Here is a 15818-nt window from a genome sequence, read left to right as displayed (position 1 = left end):
CTGAGCCCCCCCCCCCCCCCAACCTCCCAGCCCGGGACCGGAATCGCCATATAAGGAACGGGAAGCCTCCGCCGGAATCGAGACTTATAAGGTTGTTTCCTAATATGGAAAGTACGGTGGGGGCTTCCGGCGGGCTGGCCGGGGCCGGCGGGGGCCGGGGCCCCCGTCTCGCGGGACCGTCGATGCTGCGGCAGCGCTGCGGCGGCGCTGCCCATAGCGGGGGTCAGACCTGCACCGGGCGTGGGGCCCTCAGCCCGGGGCGGGCGGGGCCCCCCGGCCCGGCTTTCCCCGGTGCCAGGCTCTGACGCCAGGAGGGGTCCTCCGGCCCGCATCCATATAAGGGCTTCCTGCTTTCCATATATGGCCATGTACGTCAGGGCTGGGGCGGGCTGCGGCCGGTGAGACCCGATATATAGAGGCGGTGCCGGAGCGGGCGGGGAGCCGAGCGCTTCCAGCGGGCAGAGCCGGGGGGAGCCCCGGGCGGGCGGGCGGGGAGCCGGGAGCCGAGCGCTTTCAGCGGACAGCGCCGGGGCGACAGCGGCGCAGGGCGCAGAGCAGGCGACGGCCGCCTCGCCGCAGCCCCGCGGCGGCAGCGCCATCACCCGTCAGAGTCGGAGCCCTCATGGCCGCGGCCAAGGCAGAGATGCAGCTCCTGCCCCCGCTGCAGATCTCCGACCCCTTTGGCGCCTTCCCGCACTCGCCCCCTGCCATGGAGACTCACTATCCCAAGCTGGAGGAGATGATGCTGCTCAGCGGCGGGGGCCCGCAATTCCTTGCCCCGCCCGGGGCACCCGAGAGTGCGGGCTTCGGCACCGCCGGGGAGCCCGGAGAGCAGCACTTCGAGCACCTCGCGGCAGGTAAGCGCGCTGACCTCGCCCAGGCGGGCGGGGAGTCCCGATCGGCAGCGGGGGCAGCGACGCCTGCGGGAATTCCGCGCTGCAGCCTCGCTTCTGTCCCAGCGGCCGCGCGGGGGGATTCTCCTGTGTGCGTCAGCGGCTCCGGACTAGCTGCGGCTGGAGACCTGCCAGCGACGCTGCAATATGTTACGCTCAATTAGTAATTAACCAGAATCTGGGGCTGCGCTGTGAGAGGGATGGCTCGCGAAGCACGGGCAGCAGCTGCAGTGGCTGCTGGAATTAATAGCTATTCCTCTCTTTGCAGACACCTTTCCCGAAATCTCCCTGAACAACGAGAAAACCCTGCCAGAAACCAGCTATCCCAATCAAACGACGAGACTGCCACCGATAACCTACACGGGGCGCTTCTCCTTAGAGCCGGCCCCCAACAGCAGCAACCCCCTATGGCCAGAGCCCCTCTTCAGCCTCGTCAGTGGGCTGGTGGGCATGGCTAATGCACCTCCCACATCTACGCCTACTTCATCATCACCATCCTCCTCCTCGCAGAGCTCCCCACTGAGCTGTTCTGTGCAAGCCAGTGAGAACAATCCAATTTATTCAGCTGCACCAACATTTCCCAATTCCAGCTCTGATATTTTTCCTGAATCCCAGACCCAGTCTTTCCCCAACACCTCTGGAGCCCCTATCCAGTATCCACCTCCAGCTTATCCGACTGCTAAAACCAACTTTCAGGTGCCAATGATCCCGGATTACTTGTTCCCTCAGCAACAGGGTGAGCTCAGTCTTGTTCCAGCTGATCAGAAGCCCTTCCCAGCTCTTGAGACCAGAGCACAGCAGCCTTCCCTCACACCACTGTCCACTATTAAGGCATTTGCTACGCAGACTGGCTCCCAAGAGCTGAAGACCCTCAATGCTAATTATCAGTCGCAGCTGATCAAGCCCAGTAGGATGAGGAAATACCCAAACCGTCCCAGCAAGACGCCTCCTCACGAGCGTCCCTATGCCTGCCCAGTGGAGTCCTGTGACCGAAGGTTTTCACGATCTGATGAGCTAACGCGGCACATACGCATCCACACGGGACAGAAACCTTTCCAGTGCCGCATTTGCATGCGGAACTTCAGCAGGAGCGACCACTTGACTACGCACATCCGCACACACACGGGAGAGAAGCCATTTGCTTGTGACATTTGTGGCAGAAAGTTTGCCAGAAGCGATGAGAGGAAGAGGCACACTAAAATCCACCTTAGGCAGAAGGACAAGAAAGTGGAAAAGGCAGCTCCAGCCTCAACTGCTTCCCCAATTCCTGCCTATTCATCCTCTGTGACTACATCCTACCCTTCCTCCATCGCCACCACTTATCCCTCCCCAGTGCGCACAGCGTATTCTTCTCCTGCTCCTTCTTCCTATCCCTCCCCTGCACACACCACATTCCCATCCCCTTCCATAGCAACCACTTACCCCTCTGGCACTGCCACTTTTCAGACCCAAGTGGCCACTTCCTTCTCATCTCCAGGAGTCACCAATAATTTCAGCTCACAGGTAACCTCAGCACTTTCAGACATGAACTCAGCCTTTTCTCCAAGGACAATTGAGATCTGCTGAAACTACCTTCTGGAACAGGTGAATTCCCCTTTTCCATTGGTATTATCAGACACGGAGTCTCCAATTACTCCCACAACACCATACGTTGCAAGGCTATTTAGTTTAAACTTCAGCTGCCTGAATCGACTGCTGCTTAAGTTTTCCACCTCTGTTGAATGACTTAATTTGCATGGACTGTGGATATAAGTTCAATATAATTTTCCCTGTAAACAATAGTCTTTTATTAGGAAGAAAGGACTTTTGAGTAAGTATCTAGATGATGTAAATTGTACATGTGCCATGGTTTTGCTTTCCTTTAGGTACTATTGATGTGGAAAAAAATCTTTGCATATTCATATTGTATAATTTGGAGTTTGCAGGGCCATATTTTGTAAATGTTAATTCTATTTCAGTGACTATGCTATAATGTGTTTCAAACTTCTTTGGGAACAACACTTACTGTATTTGAGCATGTTGGAGTGATGCTATGTAATTATCACCTGATGAGACACTCACATGTGGCAGAAGTTTTGTTTTAAAAGTTACAAGTCTTGGTGCCTTTTTGTGAAGCCTTGCTGACGTCATGCATTTGTGTGAGTGGATGCTTTGCATCTTGCCTTAAAGTGGAAGAGATGTTACTCAAAGAATGTAAGGAAAAGCAGGGAATGGGTGGGGAGAGGAGCAAAAGAAAGGGCCAGGGGATGGAATGTAAGCAAAAAAAAAACCCAAAACCAAACAATCAGAAAAAAAACCAAACCAAACAAAAAAACCCCAAACAACAAAAAAACCCCACACACCCTCTCCCCCTCCACCTCTCAAAGTCTATTTTTGTTACAAAAATGTAAATTTTTATATATATATATATATATATATTCAGGAGTTGGAATGTTGTAGTTACCTACTGAGTAGGCAGCAATTTTTGTATGTTATGAACATGCAGTTCATTATTTTGGCGTTTCTTTTTACTTTGTAATTGTGTTTGTTTAAATGAAAGTGACTGTTTGGCTTCTAAACACATTGAATGCGCTTTTTCCTGCCATTGGGATATTTGGTGTACAATACCCTTCAGAAAAAAAAAAATAAATAAAACATCAAATTGTGCAGACTTACACTTTCCTTGAAATTACTACTTAGGAAGACTGCACCACAGCAATCCCAGCCGCTTTAGTTGCTTCAAAGCCAGTACATAACTACTTGTCTCCTGGAAAAAAACCCAAAAAACAACAAACCTGTTTAAAGAAAGGAGACTAAATCAATCTTATGTCCGGTTGTTTGCAGAAAGCATGGGTGGTGAACTCATGTCCTTGCGTTAGGTGCATCACCACCTCTTTTGAAGCAGCCACAGTTACTGTCTCCTGGTCTAGCCTTCTGGAATTTTGATTGTGCTAAAAACTGACCAAGTAGGCTGTCCAACAATGCTTGATGAGCCTGAGGGTGCCCCGGGTTCTCCAGAGAATTTTGAAATGAGTAACTTCCAAATCTAAAGAGGAAAAAAAAAAAAAAAATGGTTCTCTTCGGTGTGTGAAAAGTGGTCCAAGTCACGCACTAGGTCTTGGCTATGCAGGAATGAAGGACAGTGCATCCTTGCTAGCGTAACATAAAGGAAATAAATGCATGGGTCTTCTGCATCCACTATTTCCCTGGCCTTTGTCTCATAAAACGGAACAGATTTCAGGGAAGAAAAATGCTTTATTAGAAAGTATTGCCCATACATTTTCTGCAAGATCTTTCTTTTGCTGTTGGCCTGAAGACAGGATTTCTGTTTCCTAAAAAGTTTTCTTCTAGTCCAATTAGTAGGATGAGTCGGTCTCAAGAAGTTTGTTCCCTAGGAAACAGCAGGTGTTGTCACTGGCGGGGAAAACCCTCCCCCTCTAGGAAGTGCAGCTGCGAGGAAGGAAGCCAAGGCCTCTCTCTTTTGCGCTTACGCGCTGAAGACCCCCTTTTGCTCGGAACTAAACCTCGGCTGTTTGTGATTTAAAGCCCACTTCAGGTCTGACCACTAGAGACAGGAACGGCCGCCCGGCTTGGCTCGGAGGAGACCCTCCCCGCCATGCTCTAGCGATCGCGGTGCCGCGCCAGCGCCGGGAGCGCGCCGGGGGCGGCCCCGGCTGAACAGAAGCCCCGGCCCCGCTGCTTCCCGTCCGGAACAGCACCGACCATATTTGGAATTTCCTCCACGCCTTTTATGGCACTTCCGTGGCCCAAAAATGGAATTTCCTGCTCAGGCGTTCCGGGGCTGCGCCGCGCAGCCGCCGTGATACTGCGGCGCGCTCCCCCTTCCCTTTCCCCCCGCCTCTCCCCCTCCGCCCCCCTCCCCTCGGCCGGCCCGCGCCGGCCGTGGCTCACGCGCCTCCGGGCGGCGGAACTCCGCTCCGCTGTGGGCCGAGCGACGGGCCGCGGCTCTCCGTGGGGCTCCCAAAGGCTGCTGGAGCCCAGGCCGACTAGCAGCGCTTCTTCGCTGCTGGCTACTATTCGTTTTCCTTGACAGGGACTGCGTCGCTCTTCATACGCGCCTCCGAAATAGGTAGGATACCGTCTAACCTGGGGAGCGCTGCAGAGGCCAGTGACCTTGTCCGCCCAGGCTTTTTCTCTGCCGACCCTTTCCGTAAGCGACCGTTTACGTGGCGATAGTCCTCGACTAGGTGGCTGGCTTGCGCTTTAATTGCACTAGAGGAAAAATGACTGTTCGGTTTTCTTTTCCCTTAGAAATAAGGAGCTAAAAATTAGTTCGAGCATACTCGGAGCCCGGAGTATCTGGTGTGGTACGCTATGTGACCTGTTGCATTGTGTCCTTTTGTTTTCTAGAAATGCCGCTGGAGACTTTCTGTAAAGCCGGTAAAATGAATTGTTACGGATATTTCTGCTGTGACTGCGAACTGCTCTTACTGAGTAGCTCATGGGCCCTGACTGGAGAGATGAGACAACACGGAGAAAAGAGATGTAGGCAGAGACTTTCTAGCGAAGAGGTACGTCGTCATGGGCCTTTCTTTCCTTTAGGGCTTTCACTCGTACTTGCCCGGACTTTGTGCATCTGAGCAAGACCTCAGGTAGCCCCAAGAAAAATAACTTTGTAGACTCTGAAGTGGTAGCTGGCAGACTGAAGGTGATCTGAGCTGTGGCAGGTGCCCTTAGAAGGGCTGTCCCCAAGTAGGTGCTCACTGCTGTCGGGTTGGACTAAAGCTGAGTGTAGCGGCTGAAGGCTGGCTCCTGAAGTGTGTCTTTGACCCATTCTAAACCGAATTATTAACTAGGACTGACCCCTTCTAAAGCAAACTGCACTGTTAACTAGGGCTAGCATGTTTGGTGACTTTCTGGTATAAGTGGTTGTTTATTTCAAATGTTTTCTGTTTGTGACCCAGTAGACTTTAGTGTCCCAAAGAGTTTTGAGTGTAGATAATAAATTTATGAAGAGGGCTTGGTGGTGTGATTGTTGAGCTAAACATCCCATGTTTTTACCTGTATGCATTATCTTAATGTAGCCCTAATAAGTACTAGTTAAACCTAGAAAAGAGATTGCATGTTTTAAAGTGCACAAAGACTCCAGGATGAGATGTGAGATGTAGCTAAAGAACAAGAACTTTAAAAATAGTTAAGCTTTTCTGCTGTAATCAAAGATCAGCCTTGACTGACCCTAATCATTTATGGTCTTGAATGAAACTCTCTCCTCTAAATAGCTGAGGCTGATGCTTATACATAATCTCTAGCACTTTCCAGGCTTCGTCATAATTTTTTGGCACTGTCATAACAAAAATGGTGGTCACACAGAAGTATTTTCTATGTGTATATTTCACTTCCATAAATACAAAAAGCATTATCAAAGTATGCTTTGTGATCTTTTTTTTTTTTTTTTAAGAAGCATAGAGCGTTATCTTTTTCTTTTGTGAGCTTTTCATACCCCATTTTTATATCTCCAAACATGAATGATATTAATGCTACCAGTAAATGTTGATAGTTGAAAGTTCTGCTATTCATGTCCTCTGTTAGGTTGACCTGGGTAATATGACATGACTTCTCTTATCCCAGCTACTGTGATAGTGGGCTTCTCCTGTAGCAGTACAACTGTTGATCAGTAAGAGATCTGCAGACATCGGAGCTGGAGAGATGGGGAGTGTCCTGGATTAGGGTAAATCTGGGAGAAAACCTCCAAAGGGGGCTCCCCCAGAAAACAAACCCACACAGCCCCTTTCCCCCACCGGTTTGGGAAGGATTCCTCGGAGAGAAGTGGAAAGAACCTGTTTATTTAACAGGCAAAACACCCCCAGCACACAAAATGAACAATACCAGATGACAGCACTTTCACCGATCTGAAAAGGATGACAAAATCAGAAAGTCTTTCCTGGGAGTGGTCGCTCTGTTGTTTCTCCCTCCGGCGCTGGGGAATAGCTGCTGCAGCCACAAGATGTAAACTCTCGCTGTTTCCCATGTCCCAGTCCGGAGCAGGTTTGAATGGCTTCAAAAAGGGAAGGGAAAAAACAGTCCAGGGAAAAATCTAAACTAACAGAAGCAAGCAGCAAAAGCAGAGCGGGAGCAAAGCAGGAGCAAGAGCAAAGCAAAGCAGCAAAAAGCAAAACCCACACTATGTACTGTCCCGTCTCTCTGTCCCACCAGCCGTGGGGGAGCAGGCTGATAACAAACCAAAACAAACCTTGCTCTTCAGAACCAGTCTTGAAGGCACAGTACATAATATCCAGCACCAACAGAACACACGATTATGGATACAAGCATCATAACCTCACCCTAGGACAGGGAGAAAGAGTTTCAATGGTAAGATGCAGTTAAAACTTTAAAACAGACTGAGCATTACTTTTTATGTCTGTGGCTGTTTTTCAATCTGACCAGGGTAGTCGGGGATGGCTTTAGAAGCTCATGAAAACATGTTATATAATGAATATCTAAAATCTGTTTACCCTAATTACTGCGCTTGTTTGATTGCACCAGTGTGCGTAGCTCTCAGGTTATCTACCAGAATGTGCCCAGCTACGTAGCGAGTCACTGAACTGCCTGGTGCATTCTGACACGTGATATTCTGTGAGCTTAGTGTGCGAACTGGAGCTAGGTGTCTAGATTTGCCCACATTTACAAGAATTGTAGTCATAGCCACCTTGAAATACTTTTAAATACACCTTAGCAAAATCTAAACATTAGTCAAAGAAATGTGGTTAAGCTATGGAGTGAATGAGTTTAGTTTTACCATTTTTAATGCTTTTGCCTATATTTTTCTTTGGAATACTTGAAAAAACACTGGAGCATAAGGAAATGAAGGGACAGGCTCAATTGAGGGAATCTTACTACCAATATCTGTGAACAAAACATCAACAGTGGATCTCAGAATACTGTCTAAAAGGTTTCCTCCTAATTAGCCAGAGATATGGAGTTGGAAATAGGACAAAGTTGAGGGGCATGTGCAGCAGCAGCATTTTGTTCTGAAGATACTTGCGGTTAAAGCTTTCGGACATGAATCTTAGGTTCTCTTTGTGGAAATAAGTGTTCTGTAATTATGCATGGATTTTAAACATTCAATATACAAGACTAAATCTCTTGCTGGTTTTAGAGCATTGCATTGGAAGTCTGTGTGGTTTCTCTTCTTCTCCTGTTCTTAAATGAACTTAAAGTAACTTTAAAATAAATCAACTTTTTCTTGTTTTTTTTTTTATTTTAGATGCTGGAACTGCCTCTCTGGATGTGTGCTCAGCTCTCGCTGCTATGGACTGTGTGGCCTTAATTGCTGCAGGTTCCTGTTCTCACTGAAGAATTGGAAATAATTATTAATTAGACTGCCAAGATGTTTCCTAAAACCTTTCCCTTTAGTGGTAGATCTTCTCTTTCTGCCTTTGAATTTACAGTGATTCTTGGATGTCATTCACCTACCCAAATTCCTTGCAGCTCTTGGGGTAGAGAGAAGCTTCTCCTGTGGCTGAGGTTCAGCAGGAAAATGATACCATGTGTTCCACCTCCTTAATAAATGTAACTGCTCTTTATATCTTAGAGTGTAGATTTAGTTAATCCTTTTTCAACAGAAAGTGGCAGGCTGAACTCACCTGAATTACTGAACCATACTTTGGATAGTTGAATTTTTTAAAAGAAAAAAAAAAAAAAACAACAACCAAACCCAGGGTTTTTGTCTGTGGGTTTTACTGGTATTGCTCCTTAATTGAGCCACAACTTTAAATAATGACGTGGGCACTTTCTGGAAACAGGTCTCATGGGACCTCTGAGCTCACATTTTTCCATTGCCAAGTTAATTACAGGTCCAAGCTGACAGTGTCTGTGCATCTGGTGTTCATTGATCTGTTTGTGATACTAATTTCATTTGGATGCAGAGTTGGGCTTTTGGGGCAGATGATGCCCCTCAAGCCATGAGGCTTGTTTAAACCTTGTACTCTACTTTTTGAAGATCCAGGGTGGGTGAGGACTTTGTCTTGTTGCTGTATTAGGGGATAGCATTCAGGAAGTTCCTACAATCTTCACACTGAAGTTGAAATGTTCGAGGATATCGGTGTGATGGTTCTCAGGGAGGAATCTTGCTCCCACCGGCCTGTAGTGTGGTAGCGTAGGACCCAGAAGAGTAGGGTGTGAGGGACAGGGTGGATAGGAACACTTCCCCCACCAGAGAGAGTAAATCTAAACCAGAGAGTCAGAACCCGGAAGCGATGACCGATTGCTCCACCACCAGGCACTGTAAACTGGAAGCAGCGAGTCGTAACCCCAGAGTGACTGCCAATACTTCCACAACCAGACAGGGCAATCTGCAGCAGCTGCAGAAAGCATCTTTAAGATCTGTCTCTGAAAACCAAATAAAACCACCTCAAACTTTAGTTAGCAAGGTATAGGGATTTGCAGCTACTGGGTGAATACTTTTAGCAACTCCATTAAGTGCCCATAAATCTTGCAGTAGTCTATAAGTGCCAATAGGTTTCCTTACTGGTAATACAGGATTATTAAATTCTGATTCGCATTCTTTCAACAATCCTAATGTCAGGAATTTATTGGTTATTTGCTCTATTCCTTTTCTGTTTTCCAACCTTACAGGGTATTGCTTTCGGACTACTCACCTAACTCCTGTCTGTAGTTCAGTTTAAAAATGGTCTGCCCATTTTGATCTTGACTGGGTATCAGTATGCCATACTGATTAGGTATTTGCTCTAAATAGTTACTATTGTTTGTTAGTCTTGTGTCAATTGTCAGTCCTAATGCTGAAATAAATTTGTCTTCAGGTACCTTAAATTTAATTTTTCCTTCTCTAAGCTCAATTTGCTTTTAAATTTTCAAGCAAATCACTGCCTAGCAGAGATTTGGGTGAATTAGGTAAAGAAACTGGTGTATTCCCATCTTCTTCCCGATTTTATATTTAAGAGGTTTCAGGAAGAATGCATTTTCTGGCTGGTCAGTAGCTCTTATTACTTGAATGTGTTTTTAATTTTTAGGTATCAATGCTTGATTTAAGACTGAAAGCGTGGCTCCAGTAGCTACTAAAAATTCAACTCCTTTATCATTCCATGGCTGTATTTTAACCAGCGGGTCCACTAGGGTAAGATCTGGCAGTCCCCGTCATTCATTGTAATCTGGAGTGGCTTCGTGTACTTTGTCTCCTAACTACAAGCACTGGCGTTTCCAGTGTCCTTCTTTCTTACAGCATGAGCATTGATTTGGCGCCAGCTTAATCTGCGGCCGGTTAGAACCTCTTCTGCCTCCGGTATTTCTGCCTCTGCCTCACCCACACCCTCAACACTGGTGCTGATCCAGAGCTGCCAGTGTGGCTGTAGTGAGTTCTTTCCTCTTTTGTTGATCCCTGTTATTGTACACCCTCCATGCTTCTCCCATTAATGCCTCTAAATCTGTGTTTACAGGCTCCTTCGGTTTCTGAAGTTTCTGCCCAATATTTGGGCTAGATTGCTCTAACATCAGGAGAAACTAACTGTTGCTTTCCCATATCTGACAGGGGATCTAGGGTTGCAACTTTACACATCGCTGCTTGGAGCCTGTCCACAAAGTCAGTGGGTGACTCATGCTGTCCATGTTTAACTGACCAATTAACTGCTTTTGGAATGGCATTTTCTAATCCAAATTTGACTAGTTCCCAGTACGTAGTTAACGTCGCATAGCTGCCTGCATCATTCGGGTCCGACAAAGGTTTTACAATAGGAAACAACTGGTCCACTGTACCTTGGTAAGGCTCCACTAGCAGTTTGTCCCTGCACATGTGCTCTGGCCGTGTTTGTCACTAGCTCTTTTTCTGTTTCTGTTAGGTCTGTCAGCATTAAATCAATATCACCCCAATCTGGGTTTTGATTCCTGACTACTAACGCCATCCTTTTTGCTACTTTTCTTGGGTCTCCTCTATAATTCCTAACTTCTCCTGGCTACCTATTCGGGTCACTAGTGGAAAAGGGGACCTTCCTGCACAGCTTCTCCTGTGGGAACCACTGCTTGCCTTAAGGGGGTGACCAAAGGCAAAGCTTTCTTGGTTTTACTCTTTGTACATGCTATCATCAGGGTCCCTGAACTTGTCCGCTCACCAGGATCATCCATCTCATCCTCACTACCACTCGGGCTTAATTGAGGGGGAGGAGCAGCCGGTGGAGAGCGTACAGCTGGCCTGGTAAGTAAGTCTCAGACATCTGTAACACTGTCTTCCTAATGCTTTTCTGCCTACTTCAAACCTCTCTGCTCTATACTACATGCTGAACAACATCTCTTTATTTTCCACCTGATAACTCTTTCCACAGCTCGGACCAAAGGGTCTTGTGGGGCCAAATTGATGCCACATTCCTTCTGCTACTTGGGTTTAATTTAAAGTTCCATTAGAGAGCTACTTTTCACCACTTTCCGCTTTATACAAAGGCCACCACTGGATTACCTGTCTTGAAATTGCCCCTTGGGATTCCTCCCAGATTTTTCCAATGTGCTAAAATACATCCTTGTGGGTTTTTATAACATTTTTACTTCCTGTGTTACCCATTTTTAATGCTATCCAAATTTCCACACTTGTACATTCTGTGTTAGTACTTCTTCTCCTTTCTTTATCTTTATTCCCCATGTACTACACTTAACACACACTGGGCATCTCTGAATCGCCCGGCACCACTATTCTCTTCTACAGTACTGACAAGCAACGTAAACAAAAGGATTTTTTGTTTACAAAACCACTTCCACACAATACACAAGGAATTGGGGTATGATAGGACACAAAATGAGTCCTAAAATACACAAGGGAAACAACTACTATTCTTACAACACAAAATAACAAATACCACAATCAAAACCCAAAATGCCAAGGCCAATACCAAAGGGCATTAGACTTCTTTTGGGGACTCTAAGGCCTTGCATCAACTTCAGGAATTTCACCTGTGATACAGCACCCTGGAATGTCTTACAGTGTCTTGACCTGGAATGTCACCTGTGGAATGTCTTACAGGAGCGACTTAACCGAGACCTGAAACAAAAATCAGAACAGTAAACAAATACCTGAGTTTCCTGTGGTCGGTTCTTGTCTGCCCTTGCAGAAAGCCGGTGAAGCGCGGAGTCCCTTCCAGAAATTCTCAGGGCACGCCAAGGGAGTCCCCAGCTCCAACAGATCTTGCAGCCAGGCAGAGAGTCCCGTCCCGCCGCAAGGTCGCCAGAGCGATGCTTGAAACCTAGGCAAGAAAACAGCACTCAATAGCGTAAGGCCTATAGAGCAGGTATTTGTTTATTCGACCCTAGGGGCGAGGGGGATAGCTCCACCACAGACTCACTTGCCCATTCCTCACACCGTACTAGCTTTTATACTTGTTTTATTTAACATGCACATTATACTTTCTTAACCTTCATACTGTAACATTTTCTAATTACATCATTACATAAGCCCTTATAACACATGTGTGGTTTCAGTCCAAGGTTGTCGTCAGACATCTGGTGGTCATTTTGGGTGAAGGCTCGTAAGTCTTCCTTGGGCTCAAACTTTTCACCTCTGTTTTCTGCACATGTTCTATAGGATTGTCTGCTCAGATAGCCAGTTGTTAGCTTTTTGCAGTTACCTTGTTTTAAGTTTCTTTTCCTTGGACCAGTTCTCATAAGCCCTCAAAAGAAACATAATACATCCAAGGATAGCTCAGCTATTACTTTGGGGGCATAAAATAAGCAGGATGACTTCTGCTGCAGTGTTAGAAACAAAAAAGCTTTAATAAAAGGTAAAATAACAAACAGAAAAACTCGAGCCAGGTGCAGAGGTCTGCTCCTGGTAAAAACACCTCACAAGAGCACTTTAGCTCTTTTGTTCTCTCCTTTTCTGCCTGATGGGTCAGGTGGGACTTTTTGGCTTCTATCCAATTAGATGTCCTCAAGTTTTTGGTGAAGTCCCCGAGATCCTATGAGGTGGCTTTTCACCTAATTGTTGAGAGAAACTTCTGGGCTTCTTTCCTTTTTTGGGGGACAAAGGCTAGTTTTGCCACTCTGTCATTAGGGGGCACACTCGTACAAGCTTGTTCTGCTAAATTTGCTGATTTCTTAAAAAGTGCTCCATTCGTATCCTGTTACAAAGTAACTACTTCTTTCTGCATAGCTGCAGCTTTTGCATGGCTCACACACTGTCTTGTTGCCTAGGCATCGCTCTGCTGAAGCGTTTCTAAGTGTGGCGGTGGGCTTTGCTGCAGCTGGAATTTATTTCGGTTTCAGGAAGCATCTCATCATATAGTCTGCGATTTGACAGTTCCTGTGCCAGGTTAATTGTAGCAGAAGACAGCAAATGAAGCCAAGAGACTCAACTAGGATGCCCCAGGTACCTGCCAAGCACAGATTACAAAACACCAAACCCCCGGGTTACAAAAACACTAAAAAGCTCATGTTACAAAAGACAGAAAAAAGCCTACGAAACACTAGGTTCCAAAATATCAAAATAACCCGGTTTCAAAATACTAGAAACCCAAATTTCAAAGTATCAGAAAGCCAGGTTTCAAAATCTCAGTTTTAAAATACTGGAACACCAAGTTCCAAAATACCAGAAAAACCCAGGTTCAAATTACCAGAACAGCAAGGTAAGAAATATCAAAGTAACCCACTTTTAAAATACTGGAACAACAACTCCAGAAATACCAATGTAACCCAATTTCACATTACCACAGTAACCCAGTTTGAAAATACCAGAATACCAGGTTCCAAAATACCAAAATAATACAGTTTCAAAATAGCAAAATATCAAGTTTCAAAATATCAAAATGACCCAATTTCAAAATACCAATTTTTTTATGTGTTATACTGGCAAGATTCCCAAACATAAAAGAATGCAATATTGTCAAAATGAGATCTTTCCTACCAAAATTGATATTTTCTCCTCTGAAAAACTTTCGCTGATGACCATTAATGCATGTATTTTTTTTCATCATTTAGCCAGAGGTAATAAAAATTTTACTTTAAAAACAAACATCTGTAGTAGTTGTCTGCTTAGATTGTGTCTGTGAGAGCTGGCATTTGGGCCGGAGAGCGGTCATCGAGAGCAAAGGATGGAGTGAATCTGTTCCCTGCAGATGCCTGGGCAAAGACTGAGAAGCAGAAAAAGGGAGTATTTATAAACTATATCAATATTTCACTGAAATTCAGGGTGGAGCAGCGATGGCGGACGCTCGGGTTTGGTCAGGATTAGCCACAGACAACCAAGCCAAACCGCTGACACCTCAAGGGATTTGTCAAAAGCTTCGACACAAACACAAATCAGTAACAACTACAGAAGAAAAAGTGCCAGTAATCATTTACGATCTGTGGAGAATTTCCTCGCTAATTACAAAGCTAAGACGTATGGAATTTTGGAGGCAGAATCCCAGTTTTGGCCACGGGCACACATAGAAAGACAGTTCATTTCCTTGGAAAGGAAAGTCTGGCACCCCATTGTTTAAGGAGCAGACAAAGGGCTGTGTAGGGGAGGGAACTCCCCACAGGACCTTTCTTCCCCTCAGCCCCCACTCCAAGGTCTGGCAGCCCCCCGTGTGAGCAGCCGCTTTCAGAGGGCTACCCGGGCACACCCGCACAGGGAGCTGCTCCTCCAGAGGGGCTCACGGGGGTATCCCAAGCCTCCCTCCAGGAGCTACGGTTGGAGCATCCAGCAGGGACCAGGGCGCAGCTGGACCCACCCGGGCACAGAGCATCACTTCGAGAAGATGCCAAGGGAAGAACTCTCTTGCCAAGGGGCAGCACCTGAGCAGGCCGGGCAGCACTGAGGCAGAGGAGAGCTTTCAAACTTCCCCTTTTATTGTGTCAGTCCCTCCCCAGAGCCCCCAGGCCCTCCACAGTACTCCCAGAAAAAAGGGGGGTTAGTAAGAAAAAAGGGGTTTAAATTGAGGGGAAAAAAGCTTCATTTTGAACCCCACTTTTCCCAATATTTTAGGGGATTAAATTAAAGGGAAGAAGCCATTTATTTACCATTTTATCAGTTTCAGTGGAGGCAACTGCCCTATTTAATTATTTTACGGGGTTCACTTGAAGGAAGCTCTGCCTTTTCCAGCATTTGAAGGGTTTAAAACTACATTTCAAGGCACTTCTTTCTATGCTCTAGGACCAAATATCCCAGAGAAGGGTGAGCCTGGCATGTACTTAACCCTTACACTGCCTGGGAGAGTAATATATATCTTATTTTTATTTATAATGTATATCGCCCTAATAGAGGTCCCAAGGAGACTTATATTATTCATATCATTAGTATTCTACTCCACCCTACTTAGTCACACATGAAGTACTACTTAGCAGTCACTAAGGAATAATTATATAAAGTAACAGCAAATTACTCAATTTATCTAGCTACGCTGCCTATACATAAAGTTTTATTTCTTACCACTTTTCCGCCATTTTGCTCCAAGTAGTTGCAGCAAAAAAAGAAAGTGTTGTCATTTCCCTGAAGAATTTTCTCCTATATCAAGCCCTTTAGCCCCGTGGAATTCTAGCCAGATGAGCCAAACAGCTGCAGCCGCTCTGAGGGCTTTTATACCGGGTGGGATTTGCCCCCTCCCTTTTCCTGGGCGGCGTGGGAACGAGAGGTGGGCACCACCAGGGGTATATTAACCCCAGGCTTTGCTAAGGGGCTTCATTCCCTCTCTGGGAATCTGCTGGGATAGGGATAGGAACTCTCCTTTTATTTTAGTGAAGAGGCTCTTTCAGCTTATCTCAGCTTGTTTTGAGTAGGTGCTTTTGGGCATGTGGAGCAACAGAGGCTTTGAAGGTACTGTAAAGAAAAATTTTTGGTTTTGTTTTTTATTTTTTTTTTTTTGTTCATTTTTTTTTTTTTTTTTAAGGAGGAGTGTAACTTCCAGAAATTCCAGGTTGTGTCAAGTACAACCCTTTTTTTCCCAGCAGATTCATCATGTCACAAAAGGAATCTGTCTTGTGTCTAAGATGTTTGAGATTGAGGCTTCAGAT

At 46.0% G+C, this 15818-nt stretch overlaps 2 protein-coding genes and 1 long non-coding RNA gene across 5 annotated transcripts in view; 2 read left to right on the top strand and 1 right to left on the bottom strand.

Moving 5' to 3' along the window:
• LOC121332332 (skin secretory protein xP2-like) overlaps nt 1-599 on the bottom strand; it is a 1482-nt gene extending 883 nt beyond the window's left edge. The window contains exon 1 of the mRNA XM_041397712.1: nt 21-599. Coding sequence (XP_041253646.1) covers nt 21-599 — 579 coding nt within the window. The remainder of the gene's footprint in view (nt 1-20) is intronic.
• On the top strand, nt 446-3543 carry EGR1 (early growth response 1). 2 transcript variants are annotated; one of them, XM_041397710.1, is made up of 2 exons: nt 446-857; nt 1162-3543. In XM_041397710.1, exons 1-2 carry the CDS (start codon nt 623-625, stop codon nt 2457-2459), a joined length of 1533 nt encoding a protein of 510 aa, XP_041253644.1. In that variant the 5' UTR covers nt 446-622; the 3' UTR covers nt 2460-3543. The 2 variants fall into 2 exon arrangements, with proteins under 2 accessions (XP_041253644.1, XP_041253643.1); XM_041397709.1 differs by having other exon boundaries at nt 623-857; nt 1144-3543.
• Nucleotides 3544-4740: 1197 nt separating this feature from the next.
• Nucleotides 4741-9826, top strand: LOC121332446. Of its 2 annotated transcripts, XR_005952144.1 has the most exons (4): nt 4741-4962; nt 5244-5404; nt 6462-7202; nt 8098-9826. It is a non-coding gene; the product is annotated as an uncharacterized LOC121332446 (long non-coding RNA). The 2 variants fall into 2 exon arrangements; XR_005952143.1 differs by lacking the exon at nt 6462-7202.
• Nucleotides 9827-15818: the final 5992 nt, after the last annotated feature.

This window comes from Onychostruthus taczanowskii, unplaced genomic scaffold (assembly GCF_017590055.1).
Source record: "Onychostruthus taczanowskii isolate IOZ18803 unplaced genomic scaffold, ASM1759005v1 scaffold14, whole genome shotgun sequence".
NCBI lineage: Eukaryota > Metazoa > Chordata > Aves > Passeriformes > Passeridae > Onychostruthus > Onychostruthus taczanowskii.
Note: the sequence above shows the minus strand (reverse complement) of the source record. Positions and strands in the feature narration are given on the sequence as shown.

Bases quoted from the DNA above. Each gene is read 5' to 3' on its own strand.
- EGR1 (XM_041397709.1), top strand. From the start codon at position 623: ATGGCCGCGGCCAAGGCAGAGATGCAGCTCCTGCCCCCGCTGCAGATC. The intron at 858-1,143 runs GTAAGCGCGCTG...TGGAATTAATAG, and splicing joins CTTCGAGCACCTCGCGGCAG to CTATTCCTCTCTTTGCAGAC.